Genomic DNA, 23,283 nt, shown 5'->3' with positions numbered 1-23,283 from the left:
TCGTTTGAGTTCGTGAAGGGATCTCCAACGGCAAAGATATTACTTATTTCCGCACCCCGTTTGTTCAAATAAGGCCCGTTATTGAAATGCGTTTATAATGTGATTAGCAACCCATTTATATTTGGCGCCGTGGCTGTTGCCAGAGCCTCGCGAGTGATCAACTGAACCGCGCAACATGTTGTTGCTCCTTCCTTCTCATCCAGCATCCATGACCACACCACCCAACCCAAACAACGCAGCACGGACAAGTAGGCCTCAAGATGGATAACAGAAAGCTGACCCTACAGTACCGCGCGACGGGCGGCTGCTCGCGCTCATCCTCGCGGCAAAGGGTATCGGAGACGCGGACGAGCGCGTCATTCATCAACTGCTGGACTTTGCGCACCGTAAGTAGACAGTGTCCTGACGGACCATTGGACGATTGGGGCTGTGAGAAATTGGTCAGCAGCATGATGAGTCTTTGGAACTGGACTGGGATGCTGCTGGTGCCGGCCTTTCCGTCCTTGTCTTCTCTCTTCGCACTTCCCTCGTCCACTGCCAATCATCCACTGTCCCCCTGTTGAGAGGTCGGCAGCCTTCTGTGGACATCCAAGAGCCCCATTTCAAGCTAACAGACAGGCTACACTGCGGAGGTGTTGCAATCTGCACAGTCACTTGCCGACCACGCGGCGCGGACAGGCGCACAGAGCGCCCGCATCGAAAAGGAAGATGTCGAGCTTTCCATTCAAATGCGCCGGCGGTACGAGTTCCACGAGGCCCCGCCTAGGGATGTAAGTGTGGCCACAAAAGCGACCAGCAACAAGCAGTGCTGACAACTGTGCACAGTACCTCGCGACCCTCGCGCACGAGCTCAACTCTGTGCCCCTCCCACCGGTCCCCGAATCCTTTGAAGTCGTCCGCCTCCCGCCTGCCAACCAGCGCATGACAGAAGTCACCTTCGACCTCGTGCCCACTGACGCGGCCGCCGCGCTCAGCGACGACGACATGCACGGCTCCGACTCGAGCGAGTCGGAGAGCGACGACGACGCAGATGGCGATGTGGATGACGCCGGCGGCGAGGCTGATGCCGACGCGGATGGCGACGGAGACGGCGAGGACGATGAGATGGAGGAAGTCGGCGTGCCGGCTGAGCGTGAGGTGGACGAGGACTATGACGCATAAGTAGTTCTATTGTAAATCAAAAACAAGACTCCGTGTACGAGACTGGTCCTGCGGGGACATGCATGATGTATAATGGATATCTACGTGGAGGTGGTTTGGTGGGGTTGGGCCGAGTCCGCTGGGGCCAGCCCGGAGCGGGTACACAGCAGGTAGGTTGGGCAGCAAGGCAAACCGGGCTGGTTGTTGAAGTTGGGGCGTGTTTTATTCAAGAACCACGCTTGCGGTTCCAGAACGACGCAAGCGTGGAAACGGAGCTGACCGAGGGAGCCGGCGAAGGTGCGCGCGACCCCGGACGGGAATTGGAGGGGGAGGTTGACAGTGACAGTGGCAGTAGTGACGAGGACGATGGTTGGCGGGAGATGGTGCGGAGAGGCAGCGACGACAGGGTTTGAGATGGGGAGGAGGCGCGAGACTGGGGAGTAGGCTCAGCGCGTCCGAGTCATTGACCGGCACCGGGGCTGATGGACCGGGACGATGTAGCGCTGTTGCGCGCCGGTGGGGGCGAGGTAAAGTGGTCACCGAGGTGGTCGCCGTTGCTGAGCGATGGCGAAGAGGACGCCATGGAAGCGGCAGCGCTGCGGACCGATGCCAGGCTCAGGCCCGAAGGGTTGGATGCCAGCGCGCCGTCAACGTCGGTGGGGACCGCCTGCGAGAGGGAAGCACAGAGCGACTTGTATTTGACGAGCTCGGTCTCCATGTCCTCCTTGGCAATCTTGGCCATGACGAGCTGACGCACAAGCTCGACGTGCTCCGTATTCATGGTCGCAAGGGAGCTCTCGAGGGTCTTGATCTGGGCGCTGAGGTGACGGTTGGCCGTGCGCAGCTGGTCAATCTCGCGAGCGTGCGCCATCTCAGCGCGACACTTCTCCTCCCACTCAGACTCGTACTGGTCGAGCATCAGAGGGGTGATGTGGACCTCGTAAGCGTCGCGGACGAAGTCGTTGGTACGCCATTCTTCCTCGCCCTCGCGGCTGCCTTCTTGCGCATCACCCTCTCCGGGATCGGCGCGGTACACCTCAAACATGTCGCCCTGGAGGTACGCGATAATGTCCTCAAACTCAAGCTTGAGGAGCTCGTCCTCGGACTTGCGAAGGAGCGCAAGAGAGAAGCGGAAGATGGCCTCGATGCCCTCGGCGAGCACAATGTCGAGCACACGGTACACGAGCGACAGCGGGAACCTGGAGCAAGACGGTAAGCAACGGGGCCGGCTGAAGGGAGGTTTTATCCTGCTTAAACTTACCGGTACGAGAACAACGTCATGAACCACTGCGAAGCGAACATTGAGCTCTTGACACCCTTGCGGACGAGGTGGTTGCTGAGGAGCGGGAGGACGTCCTCGAGCAGGCGGTCAAACTGGTACAGACGGAGTTGGAGACCGGGCATGTCGGCCAGGTAGTGCGAACGGAGGTTGTACGAGTCCATGAGACGCACAAGAACGCAGAACGCCTCCTCGTCGGGCATGTTCAGCAGCAAGGCAGCGACGATGAACGCAATGCCCTGGGTGTAACCAACCTCACGGTCGTAGAGTGAGTATGCCTTGACGACCATGAAGAGACCGTCCTGGCCAGCGCCAGTGTTCTGGAAGAACTTGTGCGTGGGGAAGGTTCGAGTAATGTCCTTGTGGATGGCCTTTTCGTGCGGAGAGTTGAGCTTGAGAAGCGCCTTGTACGTCTCTTCGAGGTTGCTGCTTTTGCTCGAGCTCATGAGCTGCCAGATAGGACCGCGGATGACAGGCGGGATACCTTGCTGGATCGCCTTGGAGAGCTCCTTGGGCTGAGTGCGCGCCACTTCCTCATAGTCCTGAACGACGGCACCCCAGAACACCCAGTCAATGTCCGAGTTGTCAATTTCGGACCCGCGTGCACGCTGGCGGCGAATGTCACGCGCAGCACCCTCCATCTCTCCGCGCACGCGCTCAAAGCCCTCACGGAGCATGTCGGAGCCGCCGACCTCGCGGCTTTGACGACGGTCACGGAGCGCAGTGGGCGAGTCGAGGCGGTGCAGGAGAAGGTTCGCAGCGGTTGTCTGCGACGCCGTGGAGATGTGGGTCGGCGCCTTGATACTGCTTGTGCGGGGAGGGAAGGCCGACGAGAGTGGCGAGGGAGGAGTGGCCACGGACGACGGGCCCGTCATGCTGGCAGCACGCGTGGAGAGGAATTGGCTCATAGTCGTGCGCCAGTTGGACGTGCCACCTGGAGAAGTGGCCGCCGACGGTAGGGCAGCGGGCGAGAGAGCAGCAGGTGATGGGACAACAGGTTCCGAGGGAGGCGTGATGTCGCTGTTAGAGCTCACGCTCACACCACGACTGACGGACGGCATGGCCGGCATAGACGGCAGAGACACGGAGGGAAGGTTGAAGCCCCCAAACGCGGATGTTGCCGAGGTAAAGAAGCGGCTGCGGCTGGTGGAAAGTGACTCCTTCGAGTCCTTGCTAGCGGTGCTCGAAGTGCGTGCCTGCTTGTCCTCCTTGGCTAGGGTGGGGCTGGCATCCTTGTCAGCAGCCACCTCCTTGTCCTTGGGTGGAGCAGGGGGAGGAGTGCTGTTGTAGTCGAGCACGCGGGAGAAGATCGAGGGAAGCGAGCGCTGTGGTGTAGACGAAGGAGTGGGCTCCTCCTGCTTGGCGGGCGACAGCTTGACCTCTTCAAACTCGTTGATCGTAAGGGTCTGGCCCACAGGGGTTGCGGGCAGCAGAGGAAGGTCATGGCCATTGTTCGCGTCGCGCAGGTCCTCGGGATTCATAGGGGAAGCCGGTGTGATGGTCGTTGCAGGGTCAAATGCACGAGGAGTCTCAGCAGCAGGCGAGACGATCACACGCTCGGGAGTGTCGGGTGTCGACTGGTTAAACGAGGGCTTGGACGGGGTCTTAGGGGGCGGAGACAGTTCCACATCCGACAGGACTTGGTCCTCTTCCTCCTCTTGTTCGTAGTGGGACCCATCGTCGTCGTTCTCGGGGGCGAGATGTGTGTCCAGCTCGAGGCCACCGCCGCCAGATGTGAAGACAGGTGACACGGCAATCGTCTCGGCGGCTGGGAGAAGGTCGACCTTGCCAGACGATGGGGAGAAATCCTCATACACAGATGCGGGGGAAAGGTCTGACATGTTGCCGGAACGGCCAAAGTCGGGGGTCAGGCCACCACGCTGAGCGTCGGGGGAGGCGAGGCCAAGGCGCTGAACCTCTGGTGACAGGTTGACATTGTGGACCTCGGGCGTTGGCTGTGCGCTGGGGAGAGGAGTCGGCTCAAAGTTCGACTCGGGGGACAGAGGAGCCAGCTTTGGCGACACGGCCAGGGCAGGTAGACTGGGGAGCTCAGGGGACGCGAGCTTGACATCCTGGTACTCGGGGGACGCGAGCTCGACATCCTGGTGCTCGGGGGAAGCAAGCTTGACATCCTGGTGCTCGGGGGACGCGAGCTTGATATCATTCTGCTCGGGGGACGCGAGCTTGATATCATTCTGCTCGGGCGATGCCAGCTTGACATCCTGGTACTCGGGGGACGCGAGCTTGATATCATTCTGCTCGGGCGACGCGAGATTGACGTCATCGTGCTTGGGCGACTCTTTGGACGACTCCTCCAGCGTGAGCGACTGGAACTTTGGAGACTCATCGAGCACATGCGAGTGCGCAATCTCGGGCACAGGCGAGTGCGCAATCTCGGGTGACGAGATAGTTGGAGAAGAAAATTTGGGCGAGTCACGGATCGAAGTGGCGACCTTTGGTGACGACATGAACGACTTGATTGAGGCCTTGGGCGAGACCTCCACTGGGGCTGGAGTTGATTCCACAAGGGCAACCTCGTCGACAATAGCAGTAGGCACCTCGTCATCCAAGGGTACGTCCTCGGTCATAGTCTCCTCTTCGGCAACGCTGGGGATCTCGTCAGCCGCAGGAGGCCTAGGAGAGGTGGCCGACCTGGACGAGGTGATCGACGAGATTGAGTTGGTTGATGCGGAGCGACCAGTCAGTTTAAGCGGCTTGATACCGCCGCTGCTGCCGCCGCCTGTGTTGCGCTTGTTCTCGAGGGTCTTGTACGCACTGGGCGGCGTGCGCGGGGACGACAGCGTCGGCGACGTGAGCTTGGGTGTGAGGGGCAGGCGAGGCGAGACTGCGTGAGGCGAGCCTGAGGCGGCGGCGCTGGCGGTGCTGGACGAGCCAGGGACGGGGACGCGGCTTGACGCCGTACTGCGCGGGCTCGAAGTCGACGTCGAACCAGAACGCGAGGTCTTACGAGCTGCCGAGCTCCAGGCTGGGGTCGTCGTGTTGGGCTTGGAGGTCGGCTTGGGGTCCTTGTGCTCCCACATGGCAGCTGCTGCGCGCACCTTGTTCACGCTCGACGACGCCGACGGTGAGGTGCTCAAGGTCACGCTACCGGTGCGGGGCTTCGGGGTGATCTTTAGGCCCAGGCCGTTCAGCCCTGTGCTGGTGGGACTTGTGGCCGTGCCCAGTGCGGACGTCGTGTCGAGGTCGAGATCAATCTCATCTCCAGCGTCCAAGTCGATGTTAGAGTGCTTGGGGGAAGGAGACGCCATGGTGTGGAAACGTGTCGTCTGTGAGTCGGTGGTGGTGGAGGACACTCAAAATGGGCGTGGGAGCTGCCCTGCTGTCGGGCTGTGTGATCGAAGAATCAAAAGGATTTGGGTCGTAGCAGGGAGCAGGTCGTGAGTCGTGGGGGGTGGTTGACGGCGTATAACTCTGTGTGTGTGTATGTGTGTGTTGTACTTTTGGGAGAGGACGAGTGTGGGAGAGATAAAAAGAGCGAAAGAGAGAGCGAGAGAGAGACGGCGTTGAGCGGAGGAGGACCCGGGATGGAGAGAGGGACAGGTGGACAATGCAGAAGCGCAGCAAAGAGAGACCGCGCCAGAGGCCGTCAGGACGAGCGACGGGACCGGTGCGCGGTGGGTGGCCTGGGTGCGTGGGTGTGTCCAGTGTGAGCTTTGAGCGTGCGCGCGCGCCGCACAGCCTGAAACACGCGCATTCGACGTGACAAGGGAGAGACTGGGCCGCGTCCCGTTGGACCCGCTCGTGGGCACACCGGTTGGATTTACCTTTTTTATTCCAATTACACCACAAATGTAATTAACGTTCTAATGCAAATTCCCTTATTCCATCCACCCTCTTTCGGCTGAGGATTGTCTGCGGGACCCCGGATTCGCCTTTTTCGCCGCCCACACTCGTCCACTCTCGGCGGGGGTGACTAGACCACTTCTATACATCTACATCGCTCTGTCGTCTCATCACATTCAACCACCAGTGAGCTTCCATCTTGCTTCCCGTACCAGTCGCCATAGCTGATCTCTTCCAGTGGTGTACGACACAGCCTACTATGACCTCTTGGAGGTCAGCGTCGACGCAACAGAGGTGGAAATCAAAAAGGCCTACAAGAAAAAGGCCATGAAGCATCACCCAGTGCGTAGCGTTTGACAGCCTTGCCTCTAACGTTGTCCAGGATAAGAACCCCGATGACCCCAACGCCCACGAGATGTTCCAGGCCATTGGCCAGGCCTATGAGACGCTTATGGATCCAAACGAGGTAAGTTACAAGACTCAAAACCTATTTGAACTGACATCCAAAGCGCGCTGCATATGACCAACACGGCCCAGACGGACCACCTCGGGGCGGCGGCCCTGCCGATTATGATGACCTGTTCGAGGCCATGTTTGGCGGTATGGGCGGCTTTCCTGGTGGCCCACCACATGGGTTTGACCCAGCCGGCCGGGGACCGAGGCCCAGGCGAGGCAAGGACACGGTCGTGCCGTATGAGATCTCGCTGGAGGAGGCCTATGTTGGTAAAAAGGTCGTCATGGCGCTGTCGAGGGACCGCATCTGCAAGCCCTGCAAGGGGTAAGTACCCATGTGTGTGGATGCCTGGCTCTTGGTGGCCGGTATTCCATGACGACCGTTGGACCGAGCTAAGACCACATGCAGACGCGGCGGCAGGGAAGGCATGAAGATGACCCAGTGCGGCAAGTGCGAAGGCAAGGGTGTCATCTTCGCCGACCGTCATGTAGGTCTATTGAGCCATGGGGCCTTTGCTTACATGCCAGCTCGGTGTTGGAATCGTCGGCAAAGTGCGTGTACCTTGCCCAGACTGTGACGGCGAGGGCCAGCACATTCGCGACAAGGACCGCTGCAAGAAGTGCAAAGGCAAGAAGGTCGTCAAGGAGAAGAAGCGTGTCGAGTTTATGATCGACCCTGGTACCGAAGACAGCGAGCGCATTGCTCTCAAGGGTGAAGGAGACGAAGAGGTGAGCAGCGGAGCGTTGACTGCAACGTGACAGGGCAGAGGTAGTCACCACACATTGCGTCTGTCCCAACAGGGCACTGTGCTCACACATTTAGCCCGACGTGCCAGCCGGCGATGTCATCTTCCACATCCGCATTAAGCCCCACCCAACTCTCCTCCGCAGTGGTGCCAGCCCCGGCGACCTGCAGACCAACGTCAAGATCAACCTGTCAGAGGCACTGCTTGGCTTCAACCGCGTCCTCATCGTTCACCTCGACGGCCGCGGTATCCGCGTTGAAAGCGGTCGCGGTGAGCGTATCATCCAGCACAAGGACGTCTGGGTTGTCCGTGGCGAGGGTATGCCCCACCGCGGCCGGGGGACCAAGGGTGACCTGTACCTCCGTTTCGATGTGCAAATGCCCAGCACCTCGTGGGCTTCGCGTGCTGGCGACGGCGCGGTGCAGCTCCCGGAACCTCTGCCCGAGCTCGACCCCTTGCCAGAAGTGGTCGACACGCGCTATCTGTCGCCAGAGCGTCGCTGATCCGATTAAACGATTGGAACCAGCTGGCCTGTTCCTTGAGCAGATCATCAGTTGGTCGGCCGTTATCAATGACGCACAACGCACAGGCCCCGCGTCCCAAAGAGCGAGGACGCGGTGACTGGGCGTCTGTCCAAGCGATAGCGGCCACCAAATGGGGACTGCCAGTCACGCCCACCAACTCTCATTAAGCATACAAATGGGGGTGACGAATGGAGTGATGGCGAGAGCGCTGGCTAGCGCTGGCGCCAACCTGCCCATGGCTTTCGCGCCGCTCTTTTTGGTTTACCCGCCCGTCCATCACCACACAACTCAAACTACACACCACTTTTTTCCGCCAATCATTGTCACAAAATTGTACTAGAACGTAGAGCAGAATACATGCATACAGCGTCTGTGGATTTGAAGATGTGATCTGACACTCTCTACGTATTTGTCAGACCCGAAGATGGTGGACGACGATGGTGCGGAAAACAACATGCTTATCGACGGATGAACCGATTTGCCCTGCCGCGGATACAGCGGCACTGACGTCGAACCGTTCGGTGCCGGCCGCCTCGCTTGACATCCGGCCCATGCAGCCCACCTGGGCACATGCGTCCACCTGGCCAGCGCAACCGTGTTCTTTCCACACCTTTGTGTTCTGCGTTTGAACATATCACTCTATTGACCAGGGTATAGACCAACATCGGAATCATGGACGTTGAAGAGTTCCGCAAGGCCGGTACGTTGAACACACTGCAGAGGTCGGATCAATCGCTGACATTTGTGTGTCTGGCTCGACGCCCTCCACCATTCTCCGTATCCCTTGTCTCTGTCCACACCTCCCAACCGTGCAACCTCGACCAAACAGGCTATGCCGCCATTGACCAGATCTGCGACTACTATAACACCCTCCCGGAACGCAATGTCAAGGCCGAGGTCGAGCCAGGATACCTCGTCAAGCAACTGCCTAGTGGGTACATTCCTCCCTGCCCTTCTTGAACACCTCCCCTCGGCCCTTACCCGCACATCTCCGCTTGGAAACGGGCAGCGGGGCGACTTGGACAGTGGCATGGCCTAACGCGAGCCAGAAGAAGCGTTTCCAGAAGCCCAGGACAGACATGTGGCCTACTGGCCTACTGAGCTCTTGGGTGGTTGACCCGGGAGATGCCCATGGTCCAGTTGGCGAGGCTGATGCGTCTTTGTCTTTGCCTTCCCTCCTCGTCTTCCCTCCTCGTCTTCCCTTTGCTCTCTCTCTCACTGCACCTCCTCGTCATGTACCAGTGTTCGCCAGCTGACCACCAGCTTCGGCACCCACGTCGGGCCAACCCTTCAGCGAGATTGCAGCCGACTTTCAGTCCAAGATCATCCCTGGCATCACCCACTGGCAGCACGGCAAGTTCTTTGGCTACTTTCCTGGCATTGTGACCTTTGAGTCCATCCTGGGCGACATGTACTCGTCGAGCGTGACCAATCCAGGCTTCAACGTGAGTACTGTTGCTGCCGCTGCCGGTGTTCTGAGCTAACTCTATACCTCAGTGGACTTGCTCACCCGCGTGTACGGAGCTCGAGCAGGTGGTCATGGACTGGATGGCCCAGATCCTCGGCTTGGATAGCGACTTCCTCACCAGCTCCGGCCACGGTGGTGGTACCATTGGTGTGAGTGGAGATGAGACTCGGTCGTGTCCACTGCTGACAGTTGCAGAACTCGGCCTCGGAGTGTGCCCTCACGGCCACCATTGCGGCGCGCGAGCGCGCTCTGCGCACCATCGCCCGCCAGTCCAACGGCTACTCGGACGCCGACTCGCTCACGCCCATTGACGTGCCCACCGCCATTCGTCAGGAGCACACCAAAAAGCTCGTCATGTACGGCTCGACCCAGACCCACTCGCTCGGTGTCAAGGCCGGTGTCATCCTGGGCATGCCCTTCCGCTCCCTCCCGGTTCATGTCGAGGACGGCTACGCGCTCCGCGGCGACACGCTCAAGAAGGCTATCGAGGAGGACATCGCCAAGGGTCTTACACCCTTCATGGTCAGTGAGTATCGCTTCGAGTTGGATCTGAATTGCAGCTAACACTCCCAGTTGGAACCGTCGGCACGACGTCGTCGGGTGCTGTAGACTACATTGCCGAGCTCGGCGAGGTTGGTGAGTGGACTGAGCTGCCAGTGGACTCTCCTTTCCAGCTGACCCTTTCAGTCAAGCAATATCCTACCATGTTCATGCACGTCGACGCTGCTGTGAGTTCGAAATAGAGTGCTGATGACCTCGCCCATTCCCGCTGACATGCGCAGTGGGCCGGTATCGCGTTTGCCCTCCCCGAGCAGCGCGAGAGGCTGCGCCTGGCCGAGGTGAACAAGTATGCCGACTCGTTCTGCACCAACGCCCACAAGTGGGGTCTGGTTGGGTTTGACTGCTGTGAGTTTGTTTGACGTGTGACGGACCGCTTTTCTGATCCGCAGCACTGTTCTTTGTCCGTGACCGCCGTGACCTGACCGAGGCACTGGATGTCACTCCGGTGAGTCTTTATCCGGCGTTGTTTAAACAACTCGGTTCAACTGCTGACACCAGCTATAGGCATTCCTTCGCACAAAGGAAGGAGACGCCGGCACGGTGATTGACTACCGCAACTGGCAGCTGTCCCTTGGCCGTCGTTTCCGCAGCATCAAGCTGTGGTTTGTTCTTCGCAGCTATGGTGTCGAGGGTCTGCAAAAGCACCTGCGCAGCGGTGTGAACCTGTGTGGCGAGCTGGCCAAACACATTGAGCAGACACCCAACTTTGAGATTGTCACCCCGCCCTCGCTCGGTCTTTTGTCGTTCCGTCTCGTCAATGACGGCGAAAGGGCGTCCGACGAGGAGCTCAACAAGCTCAACGCCGACCTGAACAACCGCCTGGCGCACCACCCCGAGGTGATGCTCACCCAAACATTACTCAAGACGCCCGAGAGCGAGATCTTTTGTATCCGCTTTGCAATCGGTGGACGCACCACGACGCTCGACGACGTCAAGCACGTGTTCAGCGTCGTGGAGGCCGAGGGCAAGGCCGCGCTGAGTGCCTGGAAGGCGTGAGAGCAAAAGTGAGCGGTGAGCGTTTTGGGTGTGAGCCAAGCCAACCAGCGGCCAGCGGAGGGGGGCTAGCGTGTTAGTGTGCTGTGCTGCGTGAGGTCTTTTGGGTGGCGGCTGTGGCCACAGGCGGAGGCTGCACACTACACGGCACCGGGAGGAAGTGAGGTGACACAGAGGGGTGTCCCATTTATGATTGAAAGTATGAAAGGAAAGCGTTCCGCTGCGTCTCTGTGTCCGATGGACGGTCGACTTTTGACCCATGGGACAGGTGCCGGTAGCTGGTCAACCGGCCGGGCAACCGGGTAGACTGACGAGGGCTGGGATGGCAGGCAGACGGCGGCACCGATAAACCACGCCAGCCTTTTGAATGTCGCCATGTTCGTTCCAGATGCATATCGGGGCAAGTCGGGTGTATGGGAGGGTGGGTTCCTAGTGCGCAGAAGGCTAGCTGGCATGTGGATGCGTGGACGCATGGACCGGCAATGGGTGCATCTGGTGGTCGATGGACGGGGGTTGCGGCGCGCCGGATTCCCACGCCGAGCTTTTTATTTTTTTGCCACCCGCCGCGCATGCGGTGAATCGGGCCCAGGGCCCCCGTTCTACGGTGTGTCTCGTCACCGGTCGCCGTGTCGCCGCCCACAAACAAAGCTCTGCCTTGTTTTGCCTCTTCTGCCTGTCACCCACCCAACGGCCGTCTCATCCCACGTTTGCTCCTCCTTGTCCTTCCCTTCCCCCCCGCTGCGGTGCGTTATCAGAGGGGTCCCTGTAATCGCCATCATGAAGTAAGTGGCCTCCTGTCCCATCCTTGTCTTCTTTCTCTCCTCCTTCCACATCCACCACATAAACACCACGCCCGCGCCCCCCCACACCACCCACCATGCCCGCTCTGGCAGAGTTCCACCCCCCGGCACCCCCAGGTTACCACTACCACCACCACCACACCGGTCCTGCTCGCTCTCGCTCCACGGCGTCGCTCAACTCGGCCTACGCGGCCCACTCGCACTCGACGACGACGAGCAGCAGCTCCTCGCACTCGGCACACACCTCGGCTCGCATCGCCCACTCCCAGTCCCACCCGCACCTGCGTTCCAACTACGCAGCGCACAACACCCAACGCCACCAGCACGCCAGTGTCAGCGTCGACCACCTGCACCCTTCGTCGGCGCACTACAGCTACCACCCGGCTCACCCAAGCCACTTGTCGACGTCATTCGTCGCCGGCTCCCACGGTGTTGACGGCGACGACATGGACATGGACTTGGACGTCTCGGCCATGACCCTCGCCGACATGGGCGGCCCGCCACCGCACCTGCTTCCTGCGACCCCCTTCCCCCACTCTTTCCCATCCGCACCCCCTCCCAAGACTTCTTCTGGACGCTTGTCGCTCACATCGCTCGCCCGCAGCCTTGTCTACCGCTACGTGGTTCCGTACCTCCCATACGACCTGCAAGCCATCGCCGAGAACCCTCCCGACCTCTCTCGCCCCGAGACGCTCGTCCCCGTCCTCCGCGCCTTGGCACCCTACACCCAGTTCCTCCTCGTGCTCGTCGCCCTCTATGTCGTGTGGGCCATCGTCGCTGGGTTTGTCGGGTACATTGCGCGGTTCATGCGCTTCTGTTTCCGAATCGGGCCCGTCATCGCCCTCATCGCCTGGGTCATGGCCGCGACTGGCCAAGGCGGCATCGACGTCCTCTTTGAGGCGCTGAGGCAGTATGCCGGTATGGAGGCTGGAGCCGGCGCGCCCGCCCAGCAGCGCGGCGGACCTCCCCCCGGCCGCGGACCCGCAGGCTACAACTACAACTACGCCTCGAGCGACGCCTCTCGCTCCTCTTCAAGCCGCAACTCGCGCCGGCCCCGGTCGGGATCCAGCAGCGGGTCCGACTCGAGCTTCTGGGACGCCCCGCCCCGCAACAACAAGCGTCCAGGATCCCAGTCCCGCGCCGGCGGGTACCACGGTGCCGGCGCCGCCAACGCCAACGGCGTCCCGCCTCCCCCCGACATCCTCTCAGCCATCTTTGGCGGCGCGGCCGGTGACGGCGGGCTCGGCGCGCAGGTCCAGGGCTTTGTGCGCCAGGCCGTCGCGCGCGGTGTCGGCCTCGAGTGGCTGTTGGGCGGCGCCAGCCAGCAGCCCGAGGAGAGCAAGGAGGAGGCGAGGAGGAGGTCGTGATTGCCTAGACGTCTTGCTGTCTCCCCCTCGACTTGGTTTCTGTTTCCTCTCTCAAGACACTGTTTCTGGACCCCCCCCCGAAATGCTCAAAAATGGCGCGAAGACTCGTTGCAAGACCGCCGTTGGCCTGATTTCAAGCCATTCGCTCTCAAGCTCTCGCCGTTCGCATGTAACCGCCCGACTATGATAGACGCCAGGCGACAAGTTAGATAGATTGTGTACACCCCGTGGCCCATGTATTGATATAAACCTTGGCGACTTGTTTGCGCACTGTTTCAGGCGGGGTTGCGTTAAGTGTGATGGCTGTGGTGGAGGTGGACGGGTGAGTGGAGGTTGGCCACCGGCAGCCTGTGACGTCCTGTTTCGCTCGAGAGGGTTCCATCATCACATCCACCACCACCCACCTACAAAAAGCGTTGCTGCACAGGCAACACGAACAACCCACGAGAGTGACAATGGCGGACCTACCTCGATTCCCCTTGCTGGACAAGCAGCGTGTGCCGCACCTCCCGCCAGCAGGATACTAGTGAGTGTGGGCCGGCGGGCCAAGCTTAGTCAACCCCCGCGTCGTCAACCCACATCTTTCCTTGCGTGTCTTCCCTCGCCTTCCCTCCCACCACCTGGCCACCTGCGGACCTTGTGAAAACCAGCAGGCATTCAGGTAGAATCCATGGTTATCGGCTCCACTGCACCGCTCTGCTGTTATCGTTCCCAAACGGGTTCTCGGAGGGCCTGCGTCAGCACGCCGCGCTGTGCACTGCTCCACCACGGACGTTCGCTCTTATCTAGAGTTTCTGCCCTGTGTTTCCCATTCCCACACGCCACCCCATCTCCCCTCCCCTCCCCACCTCCCCTCCCAGCACTACTCACACACGCAGCGTGGCCGACTTTATCACAGAGGAAGAAGAGGCCTTGCTGCTGCGTAAAGTAAGTATCAGCTGTTCCTGCACGTGAAAGCTGACCTGGATCAGATCGACGAGACACCACAGCCAAAATGGAAGACTGTGGGAACAGGACGCAGGTGGGTAATCAACCTCGAGCCTATGGCTGACCCACCAGACTGCAGTACTGGGGTACGTGCTGCTTGGCGACAGAAGAGTGCTGCCCTGCACCAGGGGGTGTAGTGACTTGCTGACGACCTCTGCACAGGAGGTACACTGTCGAAGAAGAACGTGCTGGTCCCAGAACCCATGCCCGATTTTCTCACTGCTTTGTGAGTTTCTCTGGAGGGGTGGGCGAGCCATCGCACGACAGCACGGCCCGTACAGAGGTTACCCGGTGCCAGCTGACACATCTCCAGCCCCGAGATCATCCAGCGCATCGACGCCTTTCTCGACATTGCCTCGGACGTCACCGACAAGGACGTGCAAGAGGGCAAGCACGCGTTGGGGATTAACCAAGTGTTGGTCAACGAGTACAAGCCCGGGCAGGGAATTGCTGTGAGTGTCGGTGTCGCGGGTCTGGGAGGTTCATGCCGGCGAGCATGCGAGGTGGTGCATGCCGGAACACACCTCGCTCTGTCTCCCTCTTCACCCGCAGCGGTGCGGCCCACTGGTTCTGCGCTAACGCCCAGCCCCACGAAGATGGCCCCGCCTTCCGGCCCCTAGTCGCCACTCTCTCACTCGGCTCCCACACCGTCCTCGACCTGCACCACTATGTCTCCCCCACGACCCCGTCCCCACCGATGGTCGCCACGGCCTCACTCGATCCCGAAGGAGAGGAAGGTGGCGGCAAGGCCATCGCCGCCGTCCCACTCGGCCATGTCCTGCTCCTCCCTCGCTCACTGTTCGTGCTCTCGGGCAACCTCTACCAGTCGCACCTGCACGGCATTGCCGAGAGGGACAAGGACACGTGTGTCGCTCCCGGAGTCGTAACCGAGGCTGTGGCCGGTGCAGGTGGTGAGGTGAAGGCGGCCGAGGTGGACGCTGGTGCCGAGGGCCTGTCCGTCGCCGAGATCACCGACGCAGACGCAGACGGCGGCGGCTCAGCTCGCCCAGTGGTAGTCGCCAACGCCGCCCTCCTCGCCCGCCCAGATATCGAGTCTGCGCTGGCCAACGCCGAAGGCTGGACCAGGGAGCGCGGTACTCGTGCGAGCTTGACGTTCCGCCGTGCTGAGAGAGTGCTCAAGGGCGGTGCGTTCAGCATGATTGGGGGACGGATGCAGAGGGCCTGAGGCAAGCGGGGCAAGACCCGTTCATTCACACACACATACGCATTGCTGCACCACTTGATTCAGTGACCACCCCCAGGTGCCACTCATGCTTCTCTGACCACGAATCAGGATACAGTATGGAAGCACGACGTCATCTGGCCGTACTGTGCTGGCAGGTTCGTCATATATGAAACGTTATTGTGTCGTAACGGTCCTGTATGGTATCTGACAGCAGGGGTTACGCGCGTTGCAGCTTGGAAAGTGGCACCGACGGGTAGGAGGCACACGATGGACGCATTGCGTGTGCTAGCATCGAGACTATACATAAGAGGCTCGCTGCCCAAGCATTTGCTACAAAATCGAAAACGCGCCGCCACGACCAGCATGACGGAAAACAACAGCCTGCACTGCACTGGGCAGACCTACTAAAGAGTTGTCGGTCAAAGCACCCGACGCCTGTTACGCTTCGAGTGGCACTTCTTGGTAACGCTGGCCTGCGGCGTCGTCGCGATTGGCGTGGCAGCACCAGTCACCGCACCCAAGTCCGTCTGGCCGGGCACAGACGGGACGGCCATGACGTTGCCAGTGACCGCCGAGGCGTCGGCAGTGCCCGTCTCCGTAGTGTTTGCAACGTCGGCAGTGGACGCTGCGGCAGCATCCGTTTGAGCAGCACTATCAGTGCTGTTGGCGGTATCAGTCACCCCAGCCGACGAGTTGGGAGCTGCGGCAGGTCCAGTCGGGAGGCCGGTCGGGTAGAGCGTGTCTGGAGCTGCCTGGTCGGCGCGTGTGTGACTGAGCGTTCCAAGACCCGACGTCGTCATGCCAGGTACAAATGCCGCAGGAGTCTCGGTGGCAGGAAGCTGGAAAGTGCCCGTGTAAGGAATTGTGGTAAAGATGTGGTCGGTAATTGTGTAGAGCGGAGCCGGGGCACCAGTGTTTGAGCTGTCAAACTCTGCATTGTCGTCGGTGAGCCAAATGTCTGGCTGAGGACCATCATACAGGCCATACTCGTGGTTGTAGTAGGGAGGGTCTGGATCGAGTTGTTAGCCATGTCGCGTAGAGATCGACCGGACGACGATTGCGGCACCCCTGACGAAAACTGGACTCACCCATCGCGTCCTGGAAGTTGTTGTTCCTCTCCTGCTGGTACCAATAGTGCGGCTGCTTGGCGCCAATTGTACAGTTGTTCTTGTCATACGGACACTTGCGGGCCACCTGGGGCTTTGCGAGTGGCTTGGCGTTGGGATCGGCGTTCGTGACCATGCAGCGGTAGCCTGTCATGTACATTTCCTGGCCGCCACCAACTGGCGAGTGGATCCAGACCCAAGCGCAATGGCAGCCACCCTGGGGGCAAGGAGGGAGTCCGGCGGGGAACCCATAGATGGTCTCGCGCCAGTACGGGGCGCTCTGGTTTGTCGAGATCATGACGAAGTCTTCGGGCTGGATCTTGGTGACGTCGCTCTCGTAGGCAATGGCCCAGCCTGCACCCTTGATCTCGCCCATCTGGGTTGGGACGCCGAGGTGGGTGTTGAATGCCACAGCGTGCAGCGACGAGTCATGGTTGCCGCCCCACGGGGTCTCAGACTTGCGGTTGCAGCACTGCCCAAGAATCTCGCCGCCCGAGGGGATCTCGAGGTACTGGCCGTCGGCTAAACGCAGTCAGCACAGCGCACTTCACGGGAGGAGCTCACCAGGAGGCTTGTCAATGTCGCCGTGGAACCACCATTGGTCAAATGTCTTGCCCATGAGGGGGTCGGCTGCCTTTACCGAGTTGAAGTCGTCAGGGTCATAGCTACAGTGTCAATACATTGTACGGCCTCGAGACTCACCCATACATGGCTGGGTGCCAGCATGTAACGTGGGCTTTGGCGGGCACAGCCAGCAAAAGAGGGACAAGTGCCATGAACATGATGTCGACATTAACGATCATGATGAGTCGTGTGGTGCGGTATCCCGGGCCGTTGTCTGGATCTGGATTGTCTCGTACAGTGGACCGCAGGTGCCAGACCTGGTGTAAAGGAGTGTGAGGGAGTTGGACCGTAAGAAGCACCAACTCGGTGGTGCCGGGTTATTATACGCGCTGCTGAGGTGGCCATTGTGTCCCCAGTGCCCAGTGTCAAGCGCGTTAGCAGGGCGTCACCAATGGACAAGGACAGAGACGCGTCTGTTGCCACACAAGGAGGGAGAGTGATCACACCACAGGGGCAAAGGCCATCCATAGGACGAGATGATCCCCCGATCCCAAAAGAGGTGCCCACCGTTATGCTTGCCCCGTGGATACATACTGTTTCTGACGTGTCTTCTGCCCCGTGCCCCCATTGTTATTCTGGCCCGTCTCTGCCGGTTTGTGGGATCCGCAGTCCATGCAGACCACAAGAGCAAGAGCAAGACCATGGTGAACCGTGTGGGGGACAGCGAGGGGTGTGAGGGGTTGAAACGCGGGCCCGTCTGTTGTAGCGTCTGGTACCATGGACGTGATGTGAGTTACCACTCGAGACTTGGGCCCCCGACAATTGTTCTGGGCCAAGTATTACAGCATGGAGACGGAGCGCGACGCGGCGATGCGCGCCCGGCGATTGGGTAATTGGAGGAGAGAGAGACAACAAGACAACAAGACAGCAGGAGATGGAGGATATTTCGCCTGTGCACTTGGAACACGATCCACGATACGTACACGTATACGATAGCGTGGTTCCGCGACCTACGACGCGCATGGTCTCGTACGCAGGACGCAGGACGCCTTAGCCGCGGTTATTAATGTTGACTGTGCCCCATTTGAAATGAAGGAGTATTAACAAAACCTAATGGGTGAGACGGTTGATCGACTGACGTCATTTTGTGTCACGTGATGTCATGTTCCAGGCCTCCCGCCGGCCCCTGATCTCCTCGTTGTTGCTGGCCGCTCTGGCCGCTCTGGGGTTGCTTACATGGCCGCTGCCGTATCCCAGCCCCCCACTGACCGTACCGCGTCGCTCACCATCGTGATATCGTGGCCTGTGGTGCACGGTGCTGCCCATTAGCTTTAGCCTCCTTGCCACGGTCAGAGAGCCATGCTCGTTTTGCGACGTCTGGTGGGGAGGGTCAATCGTGATCGACGAAGCGGTAGTAAGGTTTGGACAACAAGCGTTGTGAGCTCTGTTCTTTTCCTATACAACACTAGATGCATTGCTGTCGCCATGCCGAAATCGGGAGCGTAGGTCGTGTGCTCGCTCCGGATATGTGCCTCTATCGTTACACCTGTCGTATCCGTTGATGGCCCTTGCTCACGAGGGCGGCGCCAGCGGCTCAATGCGTTTGCGCATGAAGATGGTCGCCTGGGGGTTCTCGTTGTAGCGCTCACAGTACTCATAGCCTTGCCTGTGGTAAAACTTGATAGCAGCCAACAGGTCGTCCTTGCTGTCGAGGTAGATCCAGTCGTAGCCAGAAGTCGCGGCATAGGCTTCCAGCTCGGCGAGCAGGCGCTCAGCAACGCGCTGCCCTCGCGTCGAGGGGAGCACGTACAGGCGCTTGACCTCTGCCGCGCGCTCGCCAGGGATTTGGAGGGGACGCAGGATAATGCACCCAACGACAGAATGTGGGTCGTCGGACTCTTCCGCCAGCCAGATGCCGGACCCAGTGTCAAAATAGGCATCAAAGGCGGCGGGCGTGTCGCGGACCACGACGCCAATCTCCTCGCAGTATGCGTCGACGATGGCCCAAGCCTTGGGCCTGTCGACAGGGTTTGCGCGGACAATGGCGATGGTGGGTTTTGTTTGGGTCATGTTTAGGCGAGTGAAAGGAGTAGGGGAAAAGGGAAGGAGAAGAGAAAGATAAGGTTGACGTGAGTCGAATAATGGAAACGGCCAGGAGCAAGTCGGCCGTGGGAAAGCTCGATGGGAGGAATGAGTGCCAATGTCAACCTGCTGGTAGATGGTGGTGTGCCAAAACGCGAACATGGCAACAAAAGTCACATATACACAATTCTAGGCTATCACAACATCTTGAGTGGGAGCTATACTGCACACCTCCATCTCCAACTACCTTTCCTATGACGTCTCTCCTCGTCGCCCATTTGCGCCCGCGGTTTGCTGGAACGCACTCAGCCGTCGGCCTCGGACATGACCAGTGTGAGGCCAGATGGGATGGCGCTACGGTCGGGTTGCGGAGGGCTTGCGGGTGGTAGGCCGTGCAGGTGCAACGGGCCTGTATACTGGAATTCGGGCATACCTTGCCCCTGCCGGGCCACCTCAAATGCACGCATCTCCTGCGTGATCTTGTTTTCGATGTCAGGATCGCCGATATCGATGGATCCCTGGAGGACCATGTACCCATACTTTGCGGCGTCGCTGGGTTGAGGGGCATACTCGGCCAGATATGAACGGTCGAAATGGACGTATTGTTCTGGCGTGAGGGGTGTCTGCGCATCATATGGGTGGACGTAGTTGGCGTGCAGGGCACCATAACAGAGAGTCGAGAGCTGGCTGCGCGACAAGTCGTGAGTGACATGCTGCGGAAGATGCGAGATGGCCTGGGTCATGAGCATTCATACACAACGTGTCTTAAAGAACACACCCAACGGTAGGCTTTGTCAATGTCGGCATCGCGCTCGCCTTGCCACTGCAGGTAAGTGACTAGGTTGTTGGTCGTGCAGTGAACTTGACGTGCGTGGAGGCCGCTGGGACACCATCAGGATCCCATTCTCTTTCAGTGTATGGAACACTCACAGCTGGAGCACTTTATCACACATCATCAAATACACGGTGCGCAACGTAACGGGGGCCCAGTCACCAGAGTTGATGGCAGAGATAACCGCTACGCTCCCGTGCTTGCACGCCCAGGTGACTTGCTGGCCCAGCTGGTAATCGCTGTTGTAGGAGGGCACGCCGAACGTGGACGCGCTCCAGTCGCTCCTCGGCCAGTCCTGCGGCTCCGCAGGAACGGCGAACACACTGCGCCAAAAGGTCTCTCCTTCAGCAAATTGTTCAGACAGAAAAGGGGTGCGTGGGACTTCAGCGCTGAAGAGACGCGCGCTGTTGAGCAGTTGGTCAATCAGAGTCGGCGGCACCTGAGCGGATTGCACTACTGGTCGTGAGGAGGCCGAGGAGACGGTCGATGTGGCCGCGCGGCGATGGCTATGGTCGCGTGCACTTCGCGGTCTTGACTTTGGAGCGGCCAGGGGTGACGAACGTCTGCAAGGCGTGGCCTTCGGGGGCATGGTGATGGGATCGTAGGTGCATGTGGGATGGATGTGTCAATCCGTCAATGGACAAACGCTTGGAATTGGGACTGTTGACGGTGATGTCAAGTGGTGAGGCGGAAGCAATTTTGGGCGTTTGTTGTTGTTGTTGTTGTGGATTTTGTCATGCGGCATGGCATGTCCGTTCATCGATCTCATCATCTGGCCCCGGCTAATCGCACAGAGCGTCCAGCTAGCGCATTCTCTCATAGCCTCGAACTTCCTTTACATAAACAACCGTGTGGCGCTACCCTTTAAACTCTGTGGTGCTCAACCCACTCATCCTGCCCGTCCAGGTCCTTCTTCGTCTCGTGTTCTCCGTGGTCGACCTCGGACGCGTTGTCATGGTTGCCCGCAGTTTGAAGGTGACGCACAGCATTCTTGCGGTCGCCGTGCAGTCCTTCGTCAAACACAAGCGAGATCTCGTCGAGGGTGAGACCCTTGATCTCGGGAAAGTAAAAGTAGATGATGACGAGGATGACGCTCAAGGTGCCAATGTATACCGTGTAGTAGCGCCATGCAATGTGGGAAAGAGCGATTGGGTTCACGTACGTGTTGAAGGCCAGAGCGAGGTTCTGGACACAGACAAAGATGGCCAGACCCTTCGTGCGGAGGTCGTAGGGCAGAATCTCGGTCGTGTACGAATAGCACTGGATCGTCCACGCAATGTCGTAAAAGCCAAAGAAGATAAAGAGGAACGGGATGACAGCGATACCAACAGAGTGGTTTTGGGTCTTGGCAAACGAGGCCGAGAGAGCAGTGATGACGCAGTAGGCCATCAGCATGCCAAAGGTGGATGTCAGCCACAACGGCCTGCGGCCAACACGGTCCACATATTGGGCCACGGTCGTGGCAACGACGACTGCTTGTTAGTGCTACTACACACCACTCTTGTGCTCACGGTTCCAGAGTGCCAGGCAACCGTTGATGGCGCTGACTTCGACGGGCTTTGTGATACCGACAAGCTTGAGGATGGGCGAAAGGTAGCTTGGAGTGTGAGCGCCATTTCGCAGCGGTAGACTTACTAGCTGACAACACCGTTACCGACCCAGTTGGTGCCGAAGCTGATGACCAGGATGACAAAGAGGCGACGGCGGTTGGCAGGCGTACGGAAAAAGTCGAGATACGAGGTCTGCTTGTTGGCCTTCTCCGCGTCGAGCGCAGCCTTGATTTCCTCGACCTCGTGCAGAACAAGTGGGTCGTCAGTGCGGCCATTGGCGTGGTGCTTGGCAAGGATCGCCACAGCACGTTCCTCCTGACCCTTGCGCATGAGGTAACGTGGGCTCTCGGGAACGTCAATGAGGATCAAGATGACGACAAGTGGGCCGGCAAATTGGAACAGGGTGGGGAATCGCCACGACCAGGAGCTGGTATGTAAGCATGAGTCTGTGAGAAGGGTTGAGGCTGAGAAGGGTTGGGGCTTACCTGTTAATGTACAAGCCGCCGAAGCAGATCCATGCGGCAAATACACCGCCCAGGTAGGCAAAGGCGTAGTATGTGGCCCCAAGAGTGGCGCGGAGACGGGGATGGGCGATCTCGTGGAGTAGAGCTGGAGCGCAGACTTTGGTAATGCCACCGCCAGCACCGATAATCCAGCGGGAACCGATGAACACTAAAAATCAGAATTAATGCAAGAAAGCCACACCTACTGTCGAAGTCTGTAGCAAACGCGTTGACAAAGGACCCGGCAATCTGCAACACGTCAGTCAGGCTGAATATTGAGGACTCACGATCAGACTAGCTCCGAGGACAATGCCCCACTTGCGACCAAACCTTGCGGCCATCCAGTCGCCGACGAAGGCGGTGACGACGGCGGGGAAGAAGACACTGGCAGTGGCCAAGCCAAGCCGAGCGCTGGAGGGGCTGTGAAAGTACTCTTTCCAGAGTGGGATTGCCTGTCGGGGTCAGTAAGGGCTTTATATTTGTTTTTTTCTGTACTTTCCTGCAAACCATTGAGGAGATTCTGGTCGTCTAGTGAAGACGTCAGCCCATGTTCTAATCAATGGCCATTGGCAACACCCTTTTGTCAACTTACAGCCAAGGTAGTAAACACAGAGTGATATTCCTAAGCAATGAGCGACGTTGCGTCGCATGCAGGGGTCCTTCCACCAGGTCGCATTGGTGTTGTTCTGCACAGTCAGCGCACTGATCGGCATTGGGTGACCGCCACGGATCCAGCCAAGGTGGACCCCAGGTAAAAGCTCCCGTTCCCGTTGCGGAGATCGCCGCCCATGGACGGTGAACCCACAACCCCCTATGGGACGGGGGGACGGGGGTCTCCATGTTGTCTTAGTACGCCTTTGAGCGCTGTCTCGGTCCGTTTCCCGTTGCCACTACTAGCAGCGCTGTGGCCGATGCACGGTGGGAGGGAGACTTGTGTCGCAGACAGGCGCAGACCCAGGACCGCTCGCGCGCGCCGCACGTCACCACCTGCCACCGATCGCCACGTGCTACCTACCTCGATGTGCGAGTATGAGGTTGTTTGGACCATCGTGTGGAGCTGCTGTGAAGTTGCTGTGGGGAGGTCCACAAAGGGAGCCCCGTGGGTGAAGCTATAAGGCGACTGGAAATAGGCGACGGCGGCCCGAATCCGAGCAACAGGTTGCAAGGAGAGTGGGGCCAAGAGTCGCCAAGGTCGACCACCGTCCCTGAGTCGCCGCTGCCGGGCTGATGCAGACCCCGCTCGTCACGCAGCCGTGGCTTGCCGTGATTGTGGACAATCAGCCTCGGAACTGCGGCTCGGAGAAGCCGTATTTCTGGCCAGCCCACCTTGCTGTACCT

The 23,283-nt window shown here is 59.5% G+C and overlaps 9 protein-coding genes across 9 annotated transcripts; 5 read left to right on the top strand and 4 right to left on the bottom strand.

Annotated features, from left to right (window-relative positions):
- Positions 1–175: 175 nt before the first annotated feature.
- TAF9 (Transcription initiation factor TFIID subunit 9) lies at positions 176–1,161 on the top strand (the record flags this gene model as incomplete). Its single annotated transcript, XM_028623584.1, has 5 exons — positions 176–248; positions 288–386; positions 435–566; positions 619–770; positions 826–1,161. 5 exons carry the CDS (start codon positions 176–178, stop codon positions 1,159–1,161), a joined length of 792 nt encoding a protein of 263 aa, XP_028476517.1.
- A 439-nt stretch (positions 1,162–1,600) lies between these two features.
- Positions 1,601–5,688, bottom strand: GYP5 (GTPase-activating protein; the record flags this gene model as incomplete). The annotated part of the gene is made up of 2 exons (XM_028623583.1): positions 1,601–2,339; positions 2,402–5,688. 2 exons carry the CDS (start codon positions 5,686–5,688, stop codon positions 1,601–1,603), a joined length of 4,026 nt encoding a protein of 1,341 aa, XP_028476516.1.
- Positions 5,689–5,738: 50 nt separating this feature from the next.
- EHS24_008264 (uncharacterized protein) lies at positions 5,739–7,925 on the top strand (the record flags this gene model as incomplete). The annotated part of the gene is made up of 7 exons (XM_028623582.1): positions 5,739–5,769; positions 6,462–6,565; positions 6,606–6,689; positions 6,733–7,001; positions 7,086–7,164; positions 7,205–7,405; positions 7,500–7,925. 7 exons carry the CDS (start codon positions 5,739–5,741, stop codon positions 7,923–7,925), a joined length of 1,194 nt encoding a protein of 397 aa, XP_028476515.1.
- A 693-nt stretch (positions 7,926–8,618) lies between these two features.
- On the top strand, positions 8,619–10,971 carry EHS24_008263 (uncharacterized protein; the record flags this gene model as incomplete). Its single annotated transcript, XM_028623581.1, has 11 exons — positions 8,619–8,646; positions 8,776–8,877; positions 8,973–9,189; positions 9,241–9,391; positions 9,444–9,563; positions 9,610–9,940; positions 9,988–10,050; positions 10,102–10,142; positions 10,197–10,320; positions 10,365–10,420; positions 10,480–10,971. The coding sequence occupies 11 exons, from the start codon at positions 8,619–8,621 to the stop codon at positions 10,969–10,971; spliced, it is 1,725 nt and encodes a 574-aa protein (XP_028476514.1).
- An 874-nt stretch (positions 10,972–11,845) lies between these two features.
- Positions 11,846–13,135, top strand: EHS24_008262 (uncharacterized protein; the record flags this gene model as incomplete). Its single annotated transcript, XM_028623580.1, has 1 exon — positions 11,846–13,135. The coding sequence occupies one exon, from the start codon at positions 11,846–11,848 to the stop codon at positions 13,133–13,135; it is 1,290 nt and encodes a 429-aa protein (XP_028476513.1).
- A 455-nt stretch (positions 13,136–13,590) lies between these two features.
- EHS24_008261 (uncharacterized protein) lies at positions 13,591–15,308 on the top strand (the record flags this gene model as incomplete). Its single annotated transcript, XM_028623579.1, has 7 exons — positions 13,591–13,661; positions 14,014–14,062; positions 14,107–14,156; positions 14,195–14,208; positions 14,285–14,348; positions 14,436–14,574; positions 14,709–15,308. The coding sequence occupies 7 exons, from the start codon at positions 13,591–13,593 to the stop codon at positions 15,306–15,308; spliced, it is 987 nt and encodes a 328-aa protein (XP_028476512.1).
- A 419-nt stretch (positions 15,309–15,727) lies between these two features.
- EHS24_008260 (uncharacterized protein) lies at positions 15,728–17,217 on the bottom strand (the record flags this gene model as incomplete). Its single annotated transcript, XM_028623578.1, has 4 exons — positions 15,728–16,317; positions 16,397–16,936; positions 16,979–17,079; positions 17,117–17,217. The coding sequence occupies 4 exons, from the start codon at positions 17,215–17,217 to the stop codon at positions 15,728–15,730; spliced, it is 1,332 nt and encodes a 443-aa protein (XP_028476511.1).
- Positions 17,218–18,550: 1,333 nt separating this feature from the next.
- Positions 18,551–19,048, bottom strand: EHS24_008259 (uncharacterized protein; the record flags this gene model as incomplete). The annotated part of the gene is made up of 1 exon (XM_028623577.1): positions 18,551–19,048. The coding sequence occupies one exon, from the start codon at positions 19,046–19,048 to the stop codon at positions 18,551–18,553; it is 498 nt and encodes a 165-aa protein (XP_028476510.1).
- Positions 19,049–19,365: 317 nt separating this feature from the next.
- Positions 19,366–22,993, bottom strand: EHS24_008258 (uncharacterized protein; the record flags this gene model as incomplete). The annotated part of the gene is made up of 10 exons (XM_028623576.1): positions 19,366–19,794; positions 19,839–19,941; positions 19,991–20,215; positions 20,782–21,364; positions 21,404–21,489; positions 21,528–21,869; positions 21,928–22,114; positions 22,152–22,194; positions 22,233–22,397; positions 22,961–22,993. 10 exons carry the CDS (start codon positions 22,991–22,993, stop codon positions 19,366–19,368), a joined length of 2,196 nt encoding a protein of 731 aa, XP_028476509.1.
- Positions 22,994–23,283: the final 290 nt, after the last annotated feature.

Source organism: Apiotrichum porosum (genome assembly GCF_003942205.1).
Source record: "Apiotrichum porosum strain DSM 27194 chromosome Unknown scaffold_6, whole genome shotgun sequence".
NCBI lineage: Eukaryota > Fungi > Basidiomycota > Tremellomycetes > Trichosporonales > Trichosporonaceae > Apiotrichum > Apiotrichum porosum.
The sequence above is the reverse complement of the archived record's forward strand: the minus strand, read 5'-3'. Positions and strand labels throughout refer to the sequence as shown.